The sequence below is a fragment of the Lygodium microphyllum genome, chromosome 26, assembly GCF_053477565.2.
Source record: "Lygodium microphyllum isolate KBCC chromosome 26, Lygodium_microphyllum_v1.1.10, whole genome shotgun sequence".
NCBI classification, from domain to species: domain Eukaryota; kingdom Viridiplantae; phylum Streptophyta; class Polypodiopsida; order Schizaeales; family Lygodiaceae; genus Lygodium; species Lygodium microphyllum.
This window is the reverse complement of record NC_141160.1, coordinates 94937086-94959411: the sequence shown is the minus strand read 5'-3', so window position 1 is coordinate 94959411 and position 22326 is coordinate 94937086. Positions and strand designations below refer to the sequence as shown.

At 43.4% G+C, this 22326-nt stretch overlaps 1 protein-coding gene across 8 annotated transcripts in view; it reads left to right on the top strand.

Moving 5' to 3' along the window:
* The window catches only part of LOC148013560 (proteasome activator subunit 4-like), a 165960-nt gene that overhangs the window by 21657 nt on the left and 121977 nt on the right, over positions 1-22326 (top strand). For all 8 annotated transcript variants that reach the window (XM_087667580.1, XM_087667578.1, XM_087667582.1 and 5 more), the window contains exons 3-4: positions 6419-6531; positions 6652-6774. In XM_087667580.1, the coding sequence (XP_087523706.1) occupies positions 6419-6531; positions 6652-6774 (236 nt within the window). The remainder of the gene's footprint in view (positions 1-6418; positions 6532-6651; positions 6775-22326) is intronic.

The following is a 22326-nucleotide window of genomic DNA, read 5'->3' as shown; positions in this document are numbered from 1 at the left end:
CTCTCAATAAATCTCTTCTAGCCAAAGCAATCCATTTTTGAAGTAGCTGGTAGTCTCCTTTGCTCTATTTCTCAAGTGTTTTGGTCCCCTGGTTATGCGTGTGCATGTGTGGCTACATATATGTTTGAAGGCTTTGCATCATGTAGATATTATGGACCACATGCATGCTTATAGAAATTAGCATTTAGGCTCTGAAAGGGTCGTTCTCAGTACGAGCACAGAGATTTGAAAGAAGTGGTTTCTACTGACAGTGATCACATCGAAAGACACTATCGGAACAATAACATCTAGAATTTGGTTGATGGCTAGTATGTGAGCTTCCTTGGTCCCTTATAAATGGTAATCAAATTCCTATTGAATGCAAATGACTGGTATGGGTTTCGATGGCTAATTTTTCAGGGACATGGAGGCGCTGGTGGTTGCAGCAAAAGTGGTCTGCCCTGCAAAACCACTAGGGATTATTAACAAGTTATGCACGCCCAGAGATGTGACGCAGCCGAATCCATGCATATAGCCATAGTAGATTCTTGGTTTAAGATTGTTTGAGTTGAAGTGCTGTAATCTTTCACGAGCATGTGTACATTGTCACAAATTTAGCCATGTACAATCAGAATGCCCTCTTTGCTGCAGTATTTGTCAAAGCAAAACCAGTAGGGAACATCCACAAGTTTTGTGTATGCACATGAAGAAGATGACCCAATGGATACAGCCATAGAGACCAACATTGAGCTTCTTGACTTAAGACATTCTGATTGAAGTTCTGTAATTCTGTAGGAGGAGGTGTACATTGTCACCAATTTGACGCATGTAACACAATACCCTTCTTTGTTGCATCCTCCTTTGCCTACTTTCTTAAAGTTTTAAGATAGAAGTGCAAATGGTTTAGAATGATACAGACTCAAAAGAAGAATTATTAAAGGTGTAGTGAAGCTACAAATGTGAATTTGGGTAAAGGGAAAATGAAGTACGATGCATAAGAGCAAAGGCAAAGAAAAAATAGGTTTTTCATGAGATGATGGGCTGTCAACACCCTTAAAAACGGTCAAGCGGCCTAGAATGGACTGCCAGTACTTTGACAAAGAGCAATGCTTCCACTTTCAAGAGAGTGGCCATCTTTACAGGAGTTGGTGATCTATTAGCAAAGCAATAAAAAGTTAGGTGCATTTCATGGAAGGACCATAAAAGCTCTTGATATGGTTCAATGGCACTACATAGCATGAGTGACTGATCGGTTTGAAAATGTTGAATGTCATGTATTGGATGTATAACTATGGTTAATACAACACATATTTTGAAATTCAATGTCTGAATGATGCTTATTAGGCAAGTCTGTATGTACCTTTAAAGTGTTTTTCTGTATATTATTGCTACACATATAGACGTACTTGGAGACATAGGACATTTGCAGGATGAAGTTGGATGGGTTGCATTTTGTTGCAGAAGCCTATGTAGATTACGCTTTCTTCTTGCCTTTTGTTGATGAAAAAGTTTTATGTGAGCTCATAATTGTATTGAGTCTACTTGAATGGTGATGGGACTGGTAAGTTCGATTTTGCTAGTTGGTGGTACTATTCCGGTCTGCTTTGAAGATTCTTTCCATCTTTCGGTCGAAGGTTGTAGGAGTGTTGATGAGATCAAATGGGGTAGCACAAGAAACTCATACAAGCCAAGGTTGTCATTGTTACATCCTCAAACATTTGGATGGATTCTAGTAGCTTTGGTGACAGTGGTCATGAAGTGACGTAGTGCAAATTGTGCTAGGGGCACTTCATGACTATTGTGACCAATGCTACTAGCACCCATCCAAATGTCTGCGGATGTAACTAGCGTGAGTGCTGTTTTATGTATAACTTTAGGAGCAATTCTTATCCTGATGGTGGCCACTCTTTACGTCAATCCAACTGAATATTTTGGATCCATCCAACCTATCCAAGATATCATCAATTCTTGGTATGAAGAACATGTTCCTGGTAGTATTTGTTCAAGGGTGTGTAATCCGCACATGCGACAAGATCCATCTTTCTTCTTTACTAAGAGGTTTGAAGAGCAAAAAGGTGAGGAACTAGGTGGTAGGGTTCAAGGATTGAGCTTGTGAAGCTAATTGGACATCTTGATTATCCATGAACCTATACTTTGGCAAATCTTGGCATGTGCTCGATATGTAGTGTGATTGATGATACTGGAATGCTTATTCTTAGATTTGGTGTAGGTTTACGTCATAGGAGTATTGGCGGTGCACCATGGCATTTCTAAAACTGAGTCTCTTTATTCTACTCTCAATATACTTTCACATTCTTATTAATTCTAATGAATTACAATTCTCATGAAACTTTACTTTGCAGACAACATTGCTTGAATGATAGAACCTTATAGATGATACCATAGTTTTGTATGCTTGTTAATATAATGGAAGCCTTTTGAGTTTGTAGGAGGCACCAAACTCATGATAAATGGATTTGTTTGTCTATAGCTGGTCTCCACATTGGACAAGTTTGTGCAACCTGAAAAATACATTTCAGAGGTTATGAAGTGCAAATGTTTCATGACTGAAGTGTTTCATGCTTGCCTTGAAACACTTGGATTTTTCATTAAAAAGATGTTTTTCCCCATAGAGCAGTAGGACCTTGCTTCACACATAGCTTACTAGTAATTGAAGACCTAATTGCATGTGCGCCATTACTCAACTCACATAAGAGCTAATATGATGTCTTCCTAACATATTGTCTATGCCAAGTAGGTGAAAAAACAAGTTCCTATGTGCTTGCCATATTTTTGTTAAGGTTTTTTTTGATGTTTCCAGCCTTGGAGTTGTCCCAACTGAGTGGTATGATGCATTTAAGTAGCAAATTTGTGTCATCTGCAGATTGTAAGAATTTCACCATTGTTCATCTATACTAAATTAAAATTCTGCAAGTTTTAAAAAACTCCATGGCAAGGAATTGGGCTCTTTGATTGTATGTATTCATTTGACTGGCTAGACGGGACATGTTGTAAAGAGTGAGTTGAACCAAAATAGAAATGTGTACTGTATTCTAGAACTTGACGGGTCACGTTCTGATAGGTATAAAAACAAGTTATGCAACCCTCCAACATCTCAGCTACCTGCATCTTAGATTTCGAATCAGGGTCATCATGAAATGTTTCACCCCTGAAACGTTTTATTTCAGCCTGGTCACAGCATACTTTTTGTGTACAACACATCCCACTGGTAACAATGCAGCATCAAATCTCACTTAGTGGCACAATGCATTGCATGGTTAGGGTTGCAGGTTTTGGTTAATATGAAAGAGAGATTATGGAGATACCAATAAGCAAACCTTCAATATTTCAACCAATTGCGTCCCAAATCTGAAATCAGGGTAACCATGAAATCTTTCACCGTCAAAACATTCTGTTCCAGCCTGGTCACATCATACTCTTTCGTACCACACCATGGGTGATAGTGCAACATCACATCTTAGTCTGTGGCACTATGCACCACACGATTAGGGTTATGGATTCTAATTAAGATCTCAAAGGGCAGTAAACCCTGATTGTGCATACACTATTTACAACAAAATGCTGATCTGAAAAAGTTTATTTATCCCTAATTTTATATTGATCTAGAGGTTGTTCCCGTGGCCATGCACAACATCTTCAACCATTGAAAAATAGTTTTTTACTTTTGTAGTAATCAAGTAACAATGGTCAGTTCCGATGGTGCCTACACAAGCTATTTCCATAGAGGCACAAGACCAATCTGCCTGAATACAAGATCTTGTCATGTTCTCTTTTGACAAAATTTGTTATAGATCTCTCCTAGATGCCACAAATTGCAACAGAATAGCACAAAAGCTCCGGAAAGCTGAGGACAGCTCGAGAAACACTGAGGGAACTCCAGAACTGGATTGGCTAGCCTTGGACAGCATCTCTTGAATTAGATCAGCCTTTTCTTTTATTCCTGAATTGAACAGCCATCGTGTGCCCATAGATGCCTTTGCCAGCCTTAAAAGAGCATTGCCAGCTAGGAGAACAATATTGCTAGCATAGCGGATAGCTTTGCAAACATTAAGCACAACATTGCTAGCTTGAAGGTCAACACAATCAGCATGAGAGTGGGCATGACCAGCAGATGTAGGTTCGAGATGATAGCGGCCATATTGTGCCCAAGTATTGCCCTATGTTTGGAGAAAGCTTTGCACTTATACCTTTTGTGTGTTTCTCCTGCTGTTCCTATGTTTTGTTAGCATTTCAACTAAATATCACTTTAACATCAACATTTAATCAAACGGCCATTAATTTATTAAAATTTAAGTCTCCCAACCCAAAACTTTGGCCCATGCCAAATTTAATAATTAAATGAAACTTTTATATCAAGGTTCATTAAATTGAATTAATTAAATGTGCGCATGAATTTACACATTGATTAACTTATGGTTGATTCATAGGACCTTAGCAACTAATGGACCTACCATGTCAAGCACAACTCATGCAATGTCTGGACCCATGATAAGAGAGCTCCAGAGTTAAATCATTGCCCCTTGGTAGGAACTAAACATGCTAGATGGAGAGCAAAAGCTGGGAATACCATCTCCAATACAGATAATCTAATGGTATGTACTTCAATCTTTAAAAAGTCTTGCAAGCTTCCACTACAGTAGTTTTTGGCTCCAGCGCAAGGGGCTCTAAGAAGTGCCTCTAAAACTAGGTTCAAGCTTCTCCATTAAAACACACAGAACTCTCTCATATGGAACGCTATACAAACTCCATTATAGGTGAACTAGACAAAGCCACATTATTGAATCTCTTGAAATGATCTAGAGCCCTGTAGGAACTTTTATTTTGTCATGGTAATGCAGCTAACCATCTCCCAAGGTGCCACCTTCTGGTTGTTCTCGAAATGACAAAAGGCCTTAGCAAGATTAAGAAGTCATGTTGGATATTTTCATGCCATCCCTCCTCTCAAGGAAACAATTAAACTCAAAGACAGGAAAATCAAAGTAGCACTACAGGATGCCAAGATCCAGATTCCATCCTTGCAAGGACTCTCTTCCCTTAAAGTTTACAAGTGGGTTTAACCACACCATGGGTGGACAAGCATGTTATGCTCTCTGGCATTTGGACAAGTCACTAGATTGGTAAGAGATAAAACCTTAGCAAATTTTGCAAATTGGAATAATCAACTTTCAGTTGAAATCGTAAGAAAGTAAGTCCTAAATGCACAACTCAAGAAAATGGCGAGAGAACCCAAAGGGGGATATGATGCTTCAATCGTTACAGGGTATAGGGTGTTGATATATATCTGGGCTGTGCTTCAGCCCATGCACCCTATCCAATGCACTCCTCCACTCTTAACCGCAGAGCATGTCTACTGCCCATCCAGGATAGCCCATGATCTATCACGATCAGCTGTGGCTTGGTCTTGAACAGCAATGAATATCCCTGGTTGTACTCCTCAAACCTGTCAGTCACACTCCTGCACTTGATCTTGCTGAAGACTTGCACATGCAATCTGCTGTTCCTTGTCAGGTATGACTTGCTGTCTTTCTCAGCAGCTGTTTGCTTGTGGCAGTCCTTGTCAGCAGGTGCACTAGAGAAATGAAAGTCATCTCTCTCAGACTCCAGAGACGTATGGTTGGAGTGTTTATCAGTTGGACAAAAACCATAGCAAATACTAATTGACTTGTTCACCGTTTGTGATGTTTGTAGGCTCTATAGGGATAGTTCTCAGTTACTTTGTTATTGTCCAATCATCATAGCAGTAAAAACTTTCCAATCAGCAGCATGCCAAGTTTTCAGATCAGAAATACTAGGAGGAGACCTTAGAAGAGGTAAAAACCCACTCTTTATGGCAATATACACTATGGAGGACTCTCAATGTCAGGAATCCTCTGTGCACACATTGAATAAAAATAATGGGAAAGCCGATTTAAATGAGACTGTTCAGTCAGCTCTAGTCTGAAACAACTGTGCAAGGCCAATCCAAATGTTTGAAAGAGCCCAATGTCTGGTCCATGTGAAAAGCATTGCCTAATCAACAAATGGTTATCAGGTCAAACCTAGACCCAAAGATTTACAAAAACTTGGTATCAAGGCAATTCCAAAACAAGTGTTGTATTGATCTGAAAGAACAAGTACACCTGAGGCAATCTGCAGTAGCTATCTTTCTGTTTACCAATGTTTCGCCTATTACTAGCATACCTGAAATGCATCTCCATAAAAACTATCTTCTTGCACGGCCATTTATATGCACATAATTCACTTAAATTATGCCTCCACCATTTGGTTGGCTTGTAAGTTTCCATGGGGTGTTTCACAAATCTAGTGTGCACACGTTCAAAGTCTGTCTACATAAATGTATTACTTGTTTGACAGTTTTGAAATCAACATGTATTTTAAAACTGTGACTTTTTAAGGTCATATCTTTGTTTTGATGCAGACTAGATGGGCTAACTGCTTATCTCGGGTATTGTCAAAATACCGTAAAGAACTAAGTCTGGAAATAGAGTGGAGACCACTCTACACTCTTCTTTTAAATGCTCATTTTGACAGGTATACTACCAAGAGCTATTATTTCAACCATAGAAGAGTACAGTGGTATTGTGATTTTAATAACTCAATTATGCAGCATTGATGGGTTACCATTAATTCAACTTTTGAATTGGATCACAGGCGTTCCAGTTATGAAGGACTGAGTCTGAAATACAGTCACCTTCAGAATATTGTGTACCTGATAGAGAATTGCAGGCAATTTTTCAAAGCTGGATCTTGTGCAGAAATATGGCTTGAATTCAGGTCAGGGAAAATTCCAGTAGTGTCAAGCTAACATGAAAGTGTCAAAGATAATGCTTCATAATTCTATTATTTCAAAATAGCGGTAGGGATATTTTTTGGCAAAATCAGATGTGGCTAGTTGTATTACTCTGAAGGAAAAACACAATCAAGTACAAATGCTCAACACTCTAGCTAGAGCTGTCTACAAATCAAAATCCACTCACATACACAAGCCTCTCAGGATGGCCTGGGGGGATGGGGAATAGAAGCCACAAAGGAGGGGTATAGCACTACCAAGGGTGGCCATTCTATAAAGTGAAGGACAGACCATGACCATGCTAAGTGTGAAGAAACTGTTGCCAAAGATCCTGTTGATGGTGAGAGTATCCCTTTATCTGCTTCTAGTGTCTGTGGAGGGAGTGGATGATGGATGAGCTGAGCTTTGTCAAGGTGGCGTACACTAAGAGGCTCTCACCCTTGAAAGCATTTGGCATTGTGCCTTTCCAAATGTGCCACCCTGTGAGGCTTCTGATGAGCCCCCACACCTTTGTTTGCAATGCAGTGGGTTCCGGTAACTAGCAGCTGGGCAAGGCTTTTGGGCCATCCATGGCACATGAACGAGCCTCAATGATGGAGATCATTTCTGATATCTTTGTCTCATATGGTGGGTGGCAGCTGTGGCTGACTGATTGCCAAACCACACCCCGCCCCCCCCCCCCCCCCCCCCCCCCCCCCCCCCCCCCCCCCCCCGTGAGGTACACCCAAGCTAGGCATTGCTCAATGAAGTAGATGGCAGGCACCTCTCATATTGTGCCACCTCCCATGAGCATAGGCAATGCTTTGGAGTCTCCAGGCACTGCAGTGGACAGCGTTTATAGACTCCTTGGTGCATCCAGGCCAGCCAACAGTGGATTGCTAGATCCCGTGTGCCACAAGCGATAGGATGCAAGGACACCCAAAAGAAGAAGGCACCTCACTACAATTTAGTGATAGTTCTGCTGAAAACATGCTTTTGTTGAAGTCACTCAAAGCTATATTGCAAATTCTTATGTATTACATATAAGCTGAATGTGAGTCAAACAATTGAGCCATGTATATATTTTAATATTTTGAATTTTGTAAAACCTTAAACGATGTCTCCTCAAGTGTCACTATATTGGCCCTGGCCCCCTCCTTGTCAGGTCTATTTGATAAAACTATCATAATACCCCAAGTTTTTCTATTTGAGTGCCATATGATGTATATAGTTGAACTATTTAAAAAATTTATATAACTCACTTGGGGAAAAAATGTTAGATGACACTCTATTGGCCCATATACCCTAGGAGACATCTATGATGATATGCTCCAATGTTTGCTATGTGGTGGGGCCCATTGTCATCTTACATAAAGATTCGTTTGCCAATTCATTGTGTAAGCAAAGAAGCTCATTGGCTTTTGGGTGAGTGCTAAAGCAAGACAGTGCCACTCTCTTGGCTCCAAGTCCATGTCGCCGAGGGGCCTGCCCTATCAAATCCAAAGTCGCTAGTTGTGGATGTCCAATATTGATGGATCCAACTGCCACAATTTCTCTTGGAAGCCTATGACTCTAATGCTCCTCCAACGGATGTTGGGTAAGGTAAGACCCTGCTGCCCTCCATCTAGAGCTAACTGGCCACCCTTGTGAACAAAAAGATGTTTGGTGAAGCACCTCTCACTTAACTTGCAACTAGCATTGGGATGCCCATAGGTGTAAATTGTGCTGCCGGCCAATGTCTTGGCTGCATAGGTTCTTAGTGAGGAAGGGCTAGCCAATGCTAGGGGATTGCTGCATCAAACTCCCACCTCCTAGCCATCTTGTCATGATCTCAGATGTGTGGGTTCTAGATGGACATGTTGTTGTTAGAGATTGGCATTCCCTGGACAGGCAGGTGCAGATTCGAGCAGTTTCCAGCAGCTGTACCAGGTAGTCCACGTGGCAGGCAGCAGACATCAGCAGGCAGCAGGTAGCAGGCAGGCCAAGAGACACATGGTAGGTCGGACAGGCTGCAGCAGGTCGGACTGTGCAGGTCGGAGAGTTTTTATCCGGTTGGCTGCATTTAATGCAGTCAACCTGCATTATTTCTTGTATTATTTGTGGCCTATTTATTGGCCCCAGTCTCCACACTCTTGTTCGGTTCAGTTCTCAGGTTTCCAAGCTGCTGACTGCATCCTTATACAACATTTTTCATTGTAGATTTTCTGCGTTTCACACACACACACACACACACACACACACTCTCTCTCTCTCTCTCTCTCTCTCTCTCTCTGTTCACTCTTTGTCTTGGTCATATGCTTCCGCAGCTTCACTCTAACATGGTATCAAAGCATTGAAGGATTGATCAAGGTTAGACCTACTTGAAGAGGAGATTTAAGCGCAACACAAGGCTACGTTTTCAGCGTTCAAGGGCAAGTAGGAGGGCTGTGTATCAGAACAAGGCTGGGGCGAGTGTGGGTGTGTGAGAAAGGAGCAGATTTGCTGAAGTTGCTACTGATTTTTGTTGTTAGAGAAGGAAGAAGGCTGCGTTTTGGGCCTTTAAGTGTAGATTTTACCTTTTCATCGCCTTTGGTGGTTGAAGGAGCATGACGAGTGGCGAAGAGCCCTAGCAGGTTGCATTCACACAGTTAGAGGGGGCTACTTTTTGTGTTTTGTGCAAGCATTGTAGATGAAGATGTCTTCTGAGGCCAAGATGGAGTTTCAGGCGATCATGGACCAAAAGGTGCCAATGTTACACATTTAATCGTATGATGGATATGATTTTTGGACCACATAGAGTATTTGTGGGCACATTCTTTGATGACATGATTTACTTCTTTATGCTTGGCACATATAATGCATTTTGCAAACGAAGAGTAGAGCCATCAATGGCTGTCATGACAATCTCCCTAACACCTCTAATCGGGTAAAATGCACTGTTGGCACACTGCACAGAGTTGCCAACAGGAGCTACAATAACAAAGGAAAATAAATCCTTGTGGGATGTAATGTGCTTAGAAGCACCACTGTCAAAGAACCAAGTGCTAGCATCCTTAGTAGAGCTAAATACTCTATTAGCCCAAGAAGAGTCGTAATTGCAAGTGTAAAAATAGTAGTCACGGTCTACAACAAAAAACAGACTCTGTAGTAGTAGAAGATGCATCAGAAATAGACATCCCTGACTCCTCCTTTTTCTTGGCAATGTGCTTCTTACATTCTGTGATGTAATGACCTGGCTTTTTACAATAGTGGCACTTGCCCTTCTTGGCTTGTGTGCCCCCCTGTTTCTTGTTGCTTTGTGAAGTACTTGAACTTTCAGAACTTTGCAGAACATTTTTTGATTGGCTGGCCTGCCTTTTTGTCTTGCCATAAAAGCTTGTTCAGAGGCCATTATATCCATACCACTCTTCTTTCTTGTTTGCTCTTCTTCTAGGAGCAAACTAACCAACTGAAGAAAAGTAAGTGGCTACGTAGAAATTCTCATGGTGAGATTTAGGGCTGTATGAAAGGCCAAATAAGAGGGTGGCAAAGAATTCAAAGTAATAGAGATCAACTATGCATCCGAATAATACTCATCTACATTCATTAACTGCTCATGCAAGTCCTAAATTTTGTTAAGATGATTCTACATGGAATCACCTTTATCGATCTTCACATTTTTAAGCTCTCTCTTCAAGAAAGAGATACGTGTCTCATTTTTTCCAGCAAATGTTTGCTCATGTGTAAGCCATGCTTCACATGAAGAAGCTGCAGATCATATGTGCGGGATTATAGACCACTAAATTACCAATGCAATCAGTGACAATGCTTGAGCATCCCGTGTGTCCCAAGCCTTTTGTGTTGCCATCCAATCTATCCACCTTGAATACATATGTGAAAGAATTTCAGTTTGTTTCAGACTGAACTTGTAGTACATGTATGTAATATTTCTACAACAAAGTATTAAAGACCCTAGACCCTGCGCAAAAGCAATCCGAAGTAATCTCCCGCAACAAAGAAACACTGGCCTAAGTGCTCCATCCTCGGGCATTAATGATACCAGCCCCGCATTGTGCATAGGAAATCGTGGCCCAAAACTGTAACCCACCACGGGAACTCCCCTTCAAGGGAAAAAAGATAATGAATTATTTGCAATTTTTTTTTATAAACTCCCTCCTCTTCACCCGTTGCATGGTGGGGAGAGGGAGTATGTGTAGGAGCTTGTGGAGGGCATGCAACTTGCCACCTGTGTGGCCACCCCCACACCCACACCCACACCCACACCCACACCCACACCCACACCCATCCCTCTCCCCCCTCCCCAACCTTCACCCTATAAACCCCCCCCCTCCCAAGCTTGGAGGGGGGTATCGTGAGGGAGCTGCCCATCGTCAATAGCCTGCGCCACGCCGTCGATCTGCTGCCGTTGCCAGTCTGCGCCATGGGCTACTGCCGCCGCCAACGCCATCATCATCATCATCATCCTCATCGTTATCCTCTCCATTGTCATCCTTACCATCATCACTCCAATCATCTCCCTATCACATCTCCATGTCATCTCCCTGTTCATCCAGAAGCTTGAGAAGCTTCTATTGAAGCTTCTCTAGGCCAAGTTCACCCGCGTCTCCCGGGGTTTTTAAACCGTGTTCCCCAAGGCCTATTTCCTATGCCACGAGGGAGATCTCGGGCAGTAGGCAATTTCGGAAATCGAAAAAGGGGACCAAGGGAGAGTTTACTGAGTCGAAGTTTACTTCATCAATGGCTCCTAAGCAAAAGTCGAGAGAAGCACACGCGGGAGCTTCCACCCAAAGTACGAGAGTAGACAACGCCCCGATATTGAATGCCCAGGTTCCGAAAAATATTCCCGCATGGAAAGGATACATAAAGCATGTTTTAATTCACGTAGGGAAACTTAAATTTATTGGAAAATTTATATACTTGATCGATTTACAAAGTTCAGTTGCATGACGAGTACTTGCAATTGCTTGCACTTCCATGGTTAAGAGTAGTCACATTTTTGAACGTATGATGCATAAGTTAAAAGATGAAATTGCGCAAAGGCGTCCTTATTGCATCACGCAAAGGTTAGGGCATATAACACATAATGCACTTACGTAATAATTTCCTGGTTGTGACTCTGTATAAGATAATCGTAGACGGTCATTAAATGATGTCTGAATAGTGCAATGTAAGGAAAAGATTTATGAACTTGACAAAAAACATATAGTATGCAAATCACATGCGATGATAGTTACATTCTAGGTTGGGTTCAGTGATAAAGGAAGGATTAAATTAATGATGTATTCATTGGCATTTGATCATGAAAGAATGATACATCCATGCATGGAGTTCTTTTATCAAAGTTTGAATTTGGGAAAGGATGCATCTTTATTAAAATACTAAAGCTTGAATTCGATGTATAAAACGTAGGATTTATAAGAAATAGCTCTGAGTGTCAATCAATATCGCATAGGGCAAGGAAAAGAAAGATCACTATAGATCCTATAGTGGCATAAAGGCAAAAAGGTCTATGGTCTTGAAATTGCATGGAATGATACATCTCACACATCTTGCAGTTACTTACATCTTTTAGGGAAAGTACTTGCAAGTTTAAAAGAAAGTATTTGCATATTTAAAGGGAAGATCATCTTTAATCGTGGGTTGGTTAGATCAACTAAGTAATTCGCGTGTAATTGAGTAACTTACATGAAATTCATAAAGATATGATTAGTTAGCATATGACGGTCACCTCAATGTGCTAGGTAGGGTTAAGCTATGATAAAATTCTGCTTAGTATCGCACTTGGGATACCGATTTAATATTTTCGATCTTAAAAGTTCTACCCACATTCACGAAATGTTAAGGTTATCAAATTGCCCGTGTAAGAATGATCTAGGATTCTCACCCTAAGGATCAGTTGACCAAATGCTAGACTTCCACAAGGAATTTAGGGACCCTAGGGTCAAAACGTTTATCAGCCTAGTAGGGTTAGGGTTTTGGATTGGGTTAATAGGACTCCCAAACCCTATATCTTGATCAAAGGTATTCTTGATTAAGAAATACCGTACGATGAGAGATATAATCCCACAAGTTAGATATTGACACCTATCACGTGCTACAAGCTGCAACGTCATATGCTCTTGTGTCTAAATCACAAAATGGTACTGCTACACCTTAGACCAAGTTTGGCGAGTTCTAATTACAAGTCTAATTTTCTAGAAGTTGAGTAGTCATCCTGCTACAACACTCTTCCTTGGGATTGATTTGCCAAGCTAGGGTAGTTATGAATTGCCAAGAAAGCAATTGACCAACCAAGGTAGGGCGACGAGGTTGTTCAAGATTTATTGACCATAATATAAGGAAACCTAAAGTAGTGACAATCTAGGTCAACAGGGTATAAACCCTAACCCAAGGAAAAAGGGTAAACAAGCAACTCGGCTTACGAAACCCTTGGGATCTTTCCAAGTCACGATTGATCCGGGATCGAATGCTGGAAGTATTCGGGGAGAAGGAATCACACCTTAGCAGTTGGTCGTACGAACGACCACTGGAATGCTCGTGATTGTACACTTAGGTGCACTGTTTGTACTTCTTTGCTCAAGGAACTAATTCAGGAAAAACAACTAATGCTTCAAGTTAAAAGCCTGGAGGGAGAGACAGTATCAGTTACCTCCGACTGTTTGTCTGACCCTATCCAAGGGGGTTGTTAGCCGCGCCGGATATGTGGACCAAACCCGCCGCAAGAGATCTCTCCGTGGGTGCTACTTGGAGCAGGAGGACGCTTGGGTACCAGGGGAGGCTCTGGCCGTAAATTCCTTGCCTCCGGACCTTGCACAAGAGGCCGACGTGACTCGAGATGGGATCTCGAGGCCTGTATACTAGTCAACGGGCGGAACTTGGAATAGCGATCCCTGAGGATTGCTGGGATAGCCTTCGGGCAGGTTATTTGATGTATTCCAAAGACTATGATAAATAAAGATCAAATGTTGAAAAAGGAACTTGCTTGACATTGTTTTTCTGTGTTAGTGCCTAAGTTACGTGAAGGAACCAGTGATTAATTGGTTAATTAAGGAGGCTGTTTTTACTTGTCAAACTAAATGTGGTAGGTAATTAGATAACTAAGCAACCCGAGGATAGTGCGGTGGACGTGACTCTGGGTCTGTCCTACGGAAGGGTGGTCCCGGTTGGCCGGAAACTTTTCTCAAAGGATTTGACAGCAAGGTAACAATGACTGAGAATCAATAGAGCTAGAGTCCCGATTTATGCTGTTTTAGGGGAACGGAATGGGACTTTGCCCTACGGGCAGAGAGGTCGAGCTTCGCATCCCTCTCGTTTCCCATTCTCCTCGAACCAAGTGCAGTATAAATCCGCTTCGACCCTCATGTTCTACGCAAAGTGGTTCGTCTGGGGCTCGACGCTAGCTACCTCCTAGGAACTTGACTATTAGGAAACCCCTGATTCAGGTCGGTCCTAAGTGGGAACGGCCAGATGCTTCCACTTCGTGGTGGCAGACTCGGGAAGACCTTGATCGCAAACCCCGTGACATTCCTTGTGAGTGCCAGGGGGCGCTTTCTAGACTCTCTTTCCGATGGGCTGCTAAGACGTGTCCTACAAGTGGATAGGGGGACACGTTACAATGTACCAATGTTTGCACTAGACCCCAAAGCCCCAAAATTCTTGGTTTGCTTTCCAAGAAATCTCTTCAATAAATGTGTCCAAGACACGAGACTGCGCGAATAGAAAAACATTTCCTGTTGGGATTCAAATTTTTGAATTAAAAAATAGAGAAATGTCTCCTTTACCTCTAATGCTGGCTTTGAGAGCCAACGGGCCTGGTGATGTAGGAGGCTATGACGCTAGCGGGGGTGGTGAGTTGTTGGAGCATATGTCTGCAGAAGCTAGAGTAGGTGGTGCAACTGCAGGTGACACTAGTTGGTGGCGACAGTGCAGGACCAGGGTGCAGCGGCACATACGGCCAAGCGTAGGTGGCGTAGGAGCTGGAGTAGGCGACACTGGCGGACAAGCTGCAGGTTGCGCGCTATCAGCGCTACCTGCTCGACCTGGCGAGCTTGCAATCGGGGGTTGGAGGAGGTGGTAGTTGGCCCGGGGGCAGCTTAGTTGAGCTTGGAGATGGCAAAGGTGATGCGTGGTGCAGAACTAGGCATAGAAAGAGGATAAACTGAATCTGAGCTCTGATACTAAATGTGAGATGGGGAAGATCGAAGTTGAGTTGAGAGTATAGAGTTGACAGTGAAGAGAGTGAGAGAGTGAAGATACGACTCCCAATTCAATATCCAAGGAGTGTAATGGAAGTACAAAGTACAACCCTCACACCTAAGGGTTGCTAATGTGTGTTCACACCCGAAAGGTGCAAAACATGATAAGTGCCCAAATTGTGTAACATAAGCACATAAAATAAAAGATTATATAAGTGGGGGAAAAAAAACCTCTCATAAGGAGAGTAAAATGTGCCCTAGTGTCTTACCGCGGATCATCAATATTCCTCCGTGAGCATAGGTGTGAGTCAAACCCAATAGTTATAATCTGGAATGGGCTATAAGTTTCACAGAGAGAGAGAGAGAGAGAGAGAGAGAGAGAGAGAGAGAGAGAGTATTAATGTCTCTAAAAGGCCAATGTGGCCTATGAGACCAAAGCAATATATTCAATGATGATGTGTTTCTCATCTGGAACAAGAAAAGATGAAAAACATGCATATAAGACTGAAAAGTGAAATAGTTTTCTATAAAAATAAAACATGTTGATGATCTAAAAGTAAAAGTAGAAAAAAAAAACTCTCCATCAATGAAATGCTTGTGCTCTAAGGAGATGCATCTGTGCATGGCTGTGGTGTCTTGGTATTTGTCTCTTGTGGTGCTCAATGATGGCTCTAGTATGTTTGTGGTGTGGATGTCTAGGCCTTCGTCTGGGTGGACGTGGTTGCCTAGATTGGTGGAGTGCCACTGCTCTTTCCAAAGGGATACCTACATAAGATGAGGTCCAATGATGATGTACTCCTGTAGGCTGTGTGACAGTAGTAGTGGTATGTGCCATACTCGGTTGTGTAGCACTGAAAAAGTTAGTGACTGCTCTCTGTCTATGTGAGTCGAGTTGTAGGGGCCGTTTACTCCGTAGAATATTTGCTCTGTGCCTCTGGAGCTCCAAGAGGAAGAAACCCAAGCATCTTTGATTCTCAAATTGCGTGATTTGTCTCAAGGGTCCAAACCCCTCTCGAAATAGACAGTGGTATTTGCCTTGTATAACATAATATACCATGCATCGGTAGATGTAGTATTCCTTTGTCTCTGGCTCTTTGTTGCATAGTGAGCTTGATCCCTTTTTACGTGTAACAAGTTGTATTGAAATGGCTCATTTGATTATGCTTGATCAATACTCAAAACGGCACATTTGTGACTTAAAATATATTATGTTTTCTTAAAAGGTCTAAAACCTTCAATTTTTGACCATATATGTTGCATCCGATTCCATGTAGACTTTTTATGTCTCGAAATGTTTTCCGAAACGTTTCATGTTTAGCCTAAAACACCATGTGGCACCGTTTCTCAAGTAGGAAACGTTTCAATCTAGGAAATGCGTTTCAGGAGATTTTGACCTTGTTTTGGCGTTTCGCCCCTTCTCGATTGCTGTTTTAGGCCGTTTCGTGTAACTATGTTTTGCGCTAAAAAAATGAAGGGAAGCATAGAAAGCATTTGGACATTGTGTCAATGAGGTATATAAGCATCGTTTGGTGATCAATGACAAGAAACATGAGTCCATTTTGCATGAAATCCACTTTCTAAGAAATATAGTATTGGGTTGATGGTATGTATGGACGAAGCAATATGTTCATGGCCATATTTAAAGAATGTGTGGGAGATTTGCGGTTTTTGGGCTTGTGTTTCTATTATAGAAAATTGTTCGTCACTTTGCTGAAATAGCATCATTATTGCATGTGTTGCAAAAAAAGGGTGTGCCATTTAAGTAGACAGCAATGGAATCTTGGCACTTATACTCGCGTTGCTTGATCTAAGGAAGTCATTTGTTATTCAATGTGATGCATGTGGAAATAGCATTGGGGCTATTTTCATCTAGCATAGTTGTGTAGTGGCATATGAGAGCCTTGTTCTCCATGGTGCAAAGAAGAATCTGCAAATGTATAAGAAGGAAGTGCTAGCACTTATTCGTGCACTTTGGACCTAGAAACACTATCTTTTGGGGCTGATTTTACGGTGCAAATAGGACATTAGAGATTGCGCTAGTTTTTGACTTGGACTAATTTCTCTGAGAAGCATATGAGATGAGCTCATTTCCTCTCAATGTTTCATTTTCAGAGTGTGCATAAAAGTGGCAAAAAGAATATAGTGGCTGATGCATTGTCTTGAAAGGCTTAAATTTCAATTGTCAGTCTTATTTATCACATAGAGTTGGATGCCATAAAGGATCAATATGTTACTAATTCTGGCGTTACTAATGTTTATGATTAGCTTAGCAATGGCCCGAGGCATGAGCATTGCATGTTAAGAGATGGCTTTTTGATGATGCATGGGCGGCTGTGTGTCACGGAGTAGTTGAGACGAAAAGTGGTGATAGAGAGTCACGCTCCTCCCTATGTAGGGCATATTGTATTGATGCTGCAGTTAAGGTAGTGGAGCACTTTTTGTGTTGGCATGCTTTGATGCATGGTGTAGGATTGTTCGTACATGCATCATATGGTAGAAGGTCAAGTATGATAGGAAAAAAGTGTCAGGTTTATTGGAGCTCTTGCCTATACTTGATAGGCCTTGACAAAGCATTGCTATGGATTTTATCTTTGGTCTTCCAAGGATACCTATAGGGAATGATGTGATATGGGCTTTCATTTGTAGGTTCATTAAGTAGACCCATTGCATTCCAATGAGGAAGAAAACAAAGGCTGATCATATGGCACAGTTGTTTTTGTGGCACAACTTTAAGTATCATGATATGCTTGAGTAGATTGATAGTGATTGAGACCCGCAGATGACCGAGTTTATTTTATAAGGGGTTGTTTGAGAATATGGATACCAACGTGAAATTTTCTTTGTCCTTTCATCCATAGACAGATGGTCAATTCGAAGAGGCAAACTCTATAGTTTTGGATCCTTTGAGGTACTGTGTCCAAGCATGAGTTACAATGGGAGCAATACTTGCCTTTGGTTTGAGTTTGCACATAATAATACAATGTATAGTTCCCATTGGTAAGGCTCCATTTGAAGTTGTAGAGGGTAGCAAGAAAGTGGCTCCTATTCTACATACTAAAGGTAAGATCTTTGAGGTTGAGTGCTATGTAGAGAACTGTTAGAGATCATCGCCTGACTAGGACTGCACAGTCCAGTCGGACTGCCACGTGGCAGTCCGACTGACTGCAGTCCAGTCCGACTGATTGCAGTCCAGTCCGACCTGCCTGGTTTTTTCGCCCAGATTCTGGCTATTTATAGCCGACGTTTTCTGCAGTCTCCCGCACTTCTCTGCTCGCAGATTACAGACTGGTGGCACGCGCAGATTCCGTCTCTGTTCGCAGATTTCAGACAGGAGACAGTGCAGACTGCAGCAGACTTCGAGGTGAACAGCAGGTTGCATCGTCGAGGTGGAGACACGCAGTCCAGCACACTGCGCCCGTGTACATATCTGCATATCTTTGTATACAGCACACTTTATACAGCAGATCTTTATCTTCCACTGTCTCTTTCTCTCTCTGCGTTCTCTCTCTCAGTCCTACGCTTCCGCACCGTTGCACTCTGACATGGTATCAGAGCAGTGTTAAAGGGCTGACTGAGCGCAGAACCAACCTGAAGAGGAGTTTCTATCGCGACACAAGGTTGCGTTTTTAGGGTTTGAGGGCAGGCAGGAGGGCTGCGCCTCGGAACAAGGCTGAAGCGAGCGTGGGGGCGCAGGAAAGGAGTCCAGGTGGTGGATTTGCTGCTGTTTACTGCTGGTTGACGAGGAGGAAGTTTGAGTTTTCAGCTTTCAAGTGCAGGTTTTGCTTTTTCATCGCCTCCGGCGGGTGAAGAAGTTTCAGGACGCGGAAGAGCCTTAGCAGGCTGAGTTTTCACAGTCAGAGGGGGCTGCTTTTGTGTTTGTGAAGGCATTACAGGTGAAGATGTCTACAGAGATTGACTTGGAGTTCCAGACGATTATGGACCGGAAGGTGCTTGTCTTACCGGCTCTTCCCGCAGATCAGAAGCTCGATGGCGACAACTACCGTATCTGGTGCGTCATGATGTTGGCCATCCTTGAGTCCTATGATTTGGCGGAGCTTGTATAGGAGGAGATCGACCGGCCCTCGGTAAAAGATGAGTCCAAACTCTCTTCCGATGCTCGTGCGGAGTTGGCCAAGGCTTAGTCTCACTGGGACAAACTGAATGCCAGGATTCGTTCCTTTCTTTTTCTGTCTTGTACTACAGCCGTGATAGCTCACATCGAGCACTTGACGGTGGCTCGGGAGATATGGCTGGAGCTTGATCAGACGTATGACCGGATGACCCTAATGAAGCGGGTTTCTTTGGAGGTTCAGATGCGGACCTTGTCCGTAAACAAGTCTTCTTCGTTGCGGGAGCATATCAACAAGCTTAGACAGCTTTAGATGCAGGTTCAGAATGCGGGGAAGCCGATTTCCTGCGAAGACATGGCGATCACACTATTGTCCCAGTTGCCGCCACGATTCCGTACTTTCTACTCCGCCCTTATTGCTTCGGGGCGAGAGTCTACTCTTCGGTGGGAAGAGTTGGTTCCTATGGTCTTGGACCAAGAGGAACAATTAAAGGGACAGAATGTTTCCAAGTCGGAGGCACTGACAGGTCAAGCCTCTCAGAAGAAGGGGAAGGACCAAAAGAAGAAGAAGGGGGATAACAAGTCAAAGAAGGACAAGGACAAGGACAAAGAATCCACATGTCATATTTGTGGCAAGACTGGCCATTGGAAGAAGGATTGCCCTGACAAAGACAAGAAGGACACCACCAAGAAGGACACGAAGGATTCTGGAGCGGTGGCTGCACCCTCATCAACTGCATTTCTTCATCTAGCTGTCATTGAGGACTCTTTACCGAATGCTTCTAATGCTGCGATGACGGCTCCCTAGGCTCGAGAGTGGATCGTTGATAGTGGTGCCTCCCGGCACATGACTCCTTCATCAGATGGTGTTGCCCAGTTGCGACCCTCACGTGGGCAGATTCTCATTGGAGATAGCTCTTCCGTGTCTATTGCAGGACGGGGTAAGATGCAGCTTATTCCAGATGGACGTGGTGGTACCCATACCTCAGAGGTCTTGCATGTACCAGGTTTAGGGTATCATCTCCTGTCAGTTCATAAGATTTGCTTCCTTGGACTTTTGGTGGAGTTTGACAGTAATTCGGTGCGAGGCCTTGATCGTGGGTCAAGAAAGGTTCTATCATCCGGCTATGAGGAGAACGGCATCTATAAATTGAAGTCTTCCACCGCTCTCTCTACTCTTCTTCTTACCTCTCAGACACAATCAGAGTTATGGCATGCTCGGTTTGGTCACCTCAACTATGATTATCTTCGGAGGGCGTCACGTGGACAGCTTGTTCGAGGGTTGCCAGATATAGTGGTGAGCCAGCAGCCATGTGTCTCTTGCATTCGTGGGAAGCAGCATAGGGATGCCATTCCCCACACAGCTTCGCGGCGGTCTACTTCACCGATGGAGCTTGTATCTACGGATCTATGTGGCCCTATGAGGGACGAGTCCTTGCGTGGGAGCTCGTACTTCATGCTGATCGTAGATGATTATAGCAGGATGACATGGGCCTATTTCTTGGCATTGAAGTCAAAAGCTTTCTCCCACTTCAAGGATTGGCTTCTCTTTGAGGAGAACCGATCAGGCCGGAGATTGAAGACCTTGCGCTCCAACAAGGGTGGTGAATTTGTTTCTAATGAGTTTGCTCGTTTTTGTGCAGATAAAGGTATTCACCAAGAGTTTGCTAATACCAACACTCCTCAAGAAAATGGCATTCTTGAACGGAAAAACCGCAGTGTGATCGAGATGGCGCGCACCATGATGGAGCACCGACAGACCCCTTAGGTTTTGTGGGCCGAGGCTGTGGCTACTGCAGTCCACATCCTTAATCGATCCCCCACTTTGGCCGTTGATGGGATGACACCTTTTGAGGCTTTCTTTGGGACTAAGCCCGATGTTTCTTACTTTAGGGTCTTTGGGTGTGATGCCTATGTTCACATTCCCAAGGCTCACCGTGATAAATTTGAAGCAGCTTCCCGAAGTCAGGTATTTGTTGGCTACAGCTCCCAGTCCCAAGGCTATCGATTGTATGATCCCATCAAGCGGGATGTGTACACTAGTCGTGATGTGCGGTTTGTGGAGGTTCCGGCCATATCAACGGGTGAGGAGCATCCCGTTCTTGGAGATCCAGGGGACAGTTGGGCTCCTGCTACAGTTCCTTTGGAGCCCGTGCCTTTTGATTATGATTCTGTTTGTGACACAGAGTCTACTGTTCCACTGGTCACCCCTGAGGAGTTACCACCGGTGGATATTCCAGAGTCTTCAGCTGATGGAGCGAGACGAGGGGAGGTTCGGCCTCCTCCTCGATGGGCCTGTGACACACTCCGTTGTTGGGATGTAAAGGTCCTTTATTCACCTCCGTGTATTTTACACGTGTATTGTTATGTTGTACATGTGAATGCACCCTTACGGGCCCGAAGTATAAATACAATTTATTCTTTGTGTACCAACACATTGTTGGTACACTCAAATCTGTTCGTCACTCTTACTCTCACTCTCACTCACTTGTTCACTTCCTCTGCTGCAAATCTTCACGCTTCCGCTACCCGCGCGCTCCAACAACTGGTATCAGAGCTGAGGTTAAGGTGCTCGTGCTCCTCGAAGTTCGTGTGAGACAACACCAGCTCTTCGCTCGCGAGAAATCAGTAAGTCGTCACTCATACAGGTCAGGTCGTCACTGTTTCCAGGCACGTGTATGTGCTGGACAGTCAGGCGACAGTGTTGCAGGTCACGTTTTGTGCAAGCGACAGCCTGATAGATAGGTGACAGGTCGTTTTTGACCTGGCAGGCAGGGACAGGTCGTTTTTTGATCAGGCGGTAGTCAAACAGGTCACGAGCAGCCAGGACAGGCGGCAGTCGAACAGGTCACGAACAGGTCACAAGCATCAGGCGCAGGCTGGACAGGTCACGAGCATCAGGCGCAGGCTGGACAGGTCACGCGATGCTGTCTTCGTCGCGTTTTTGAGCAGGCGACAGCTCACGCAAGGCTGCCGCAGGCAGCGCAGGTCAACGGCTGCAGTTCAACACGTTTTTTTTTTCTTTCAGAAAGTTTTAAATTTTTTTTCTAAGATTTACTGCAAGCAACCTCTTTGCTACTGACGGGAGTTCGCGCGCGCAAGCACAATTCTCAGATTTGGTCAAATTTGAACCTAGAAATTTGGGGCTTTTCCCAGGTTTGATGCTGTTTATGCTTGACAGTGACATCTGTGTCAGAAATTGCAGACATTGTGCGCATTGACCTCAATTAATTTGGGGATTTTTCAAAATTTGTTGGAATTTTGCACATCCGAGTAAAATTTCTTGGCATTGGACCAAGGAAAATTAGGGCTTT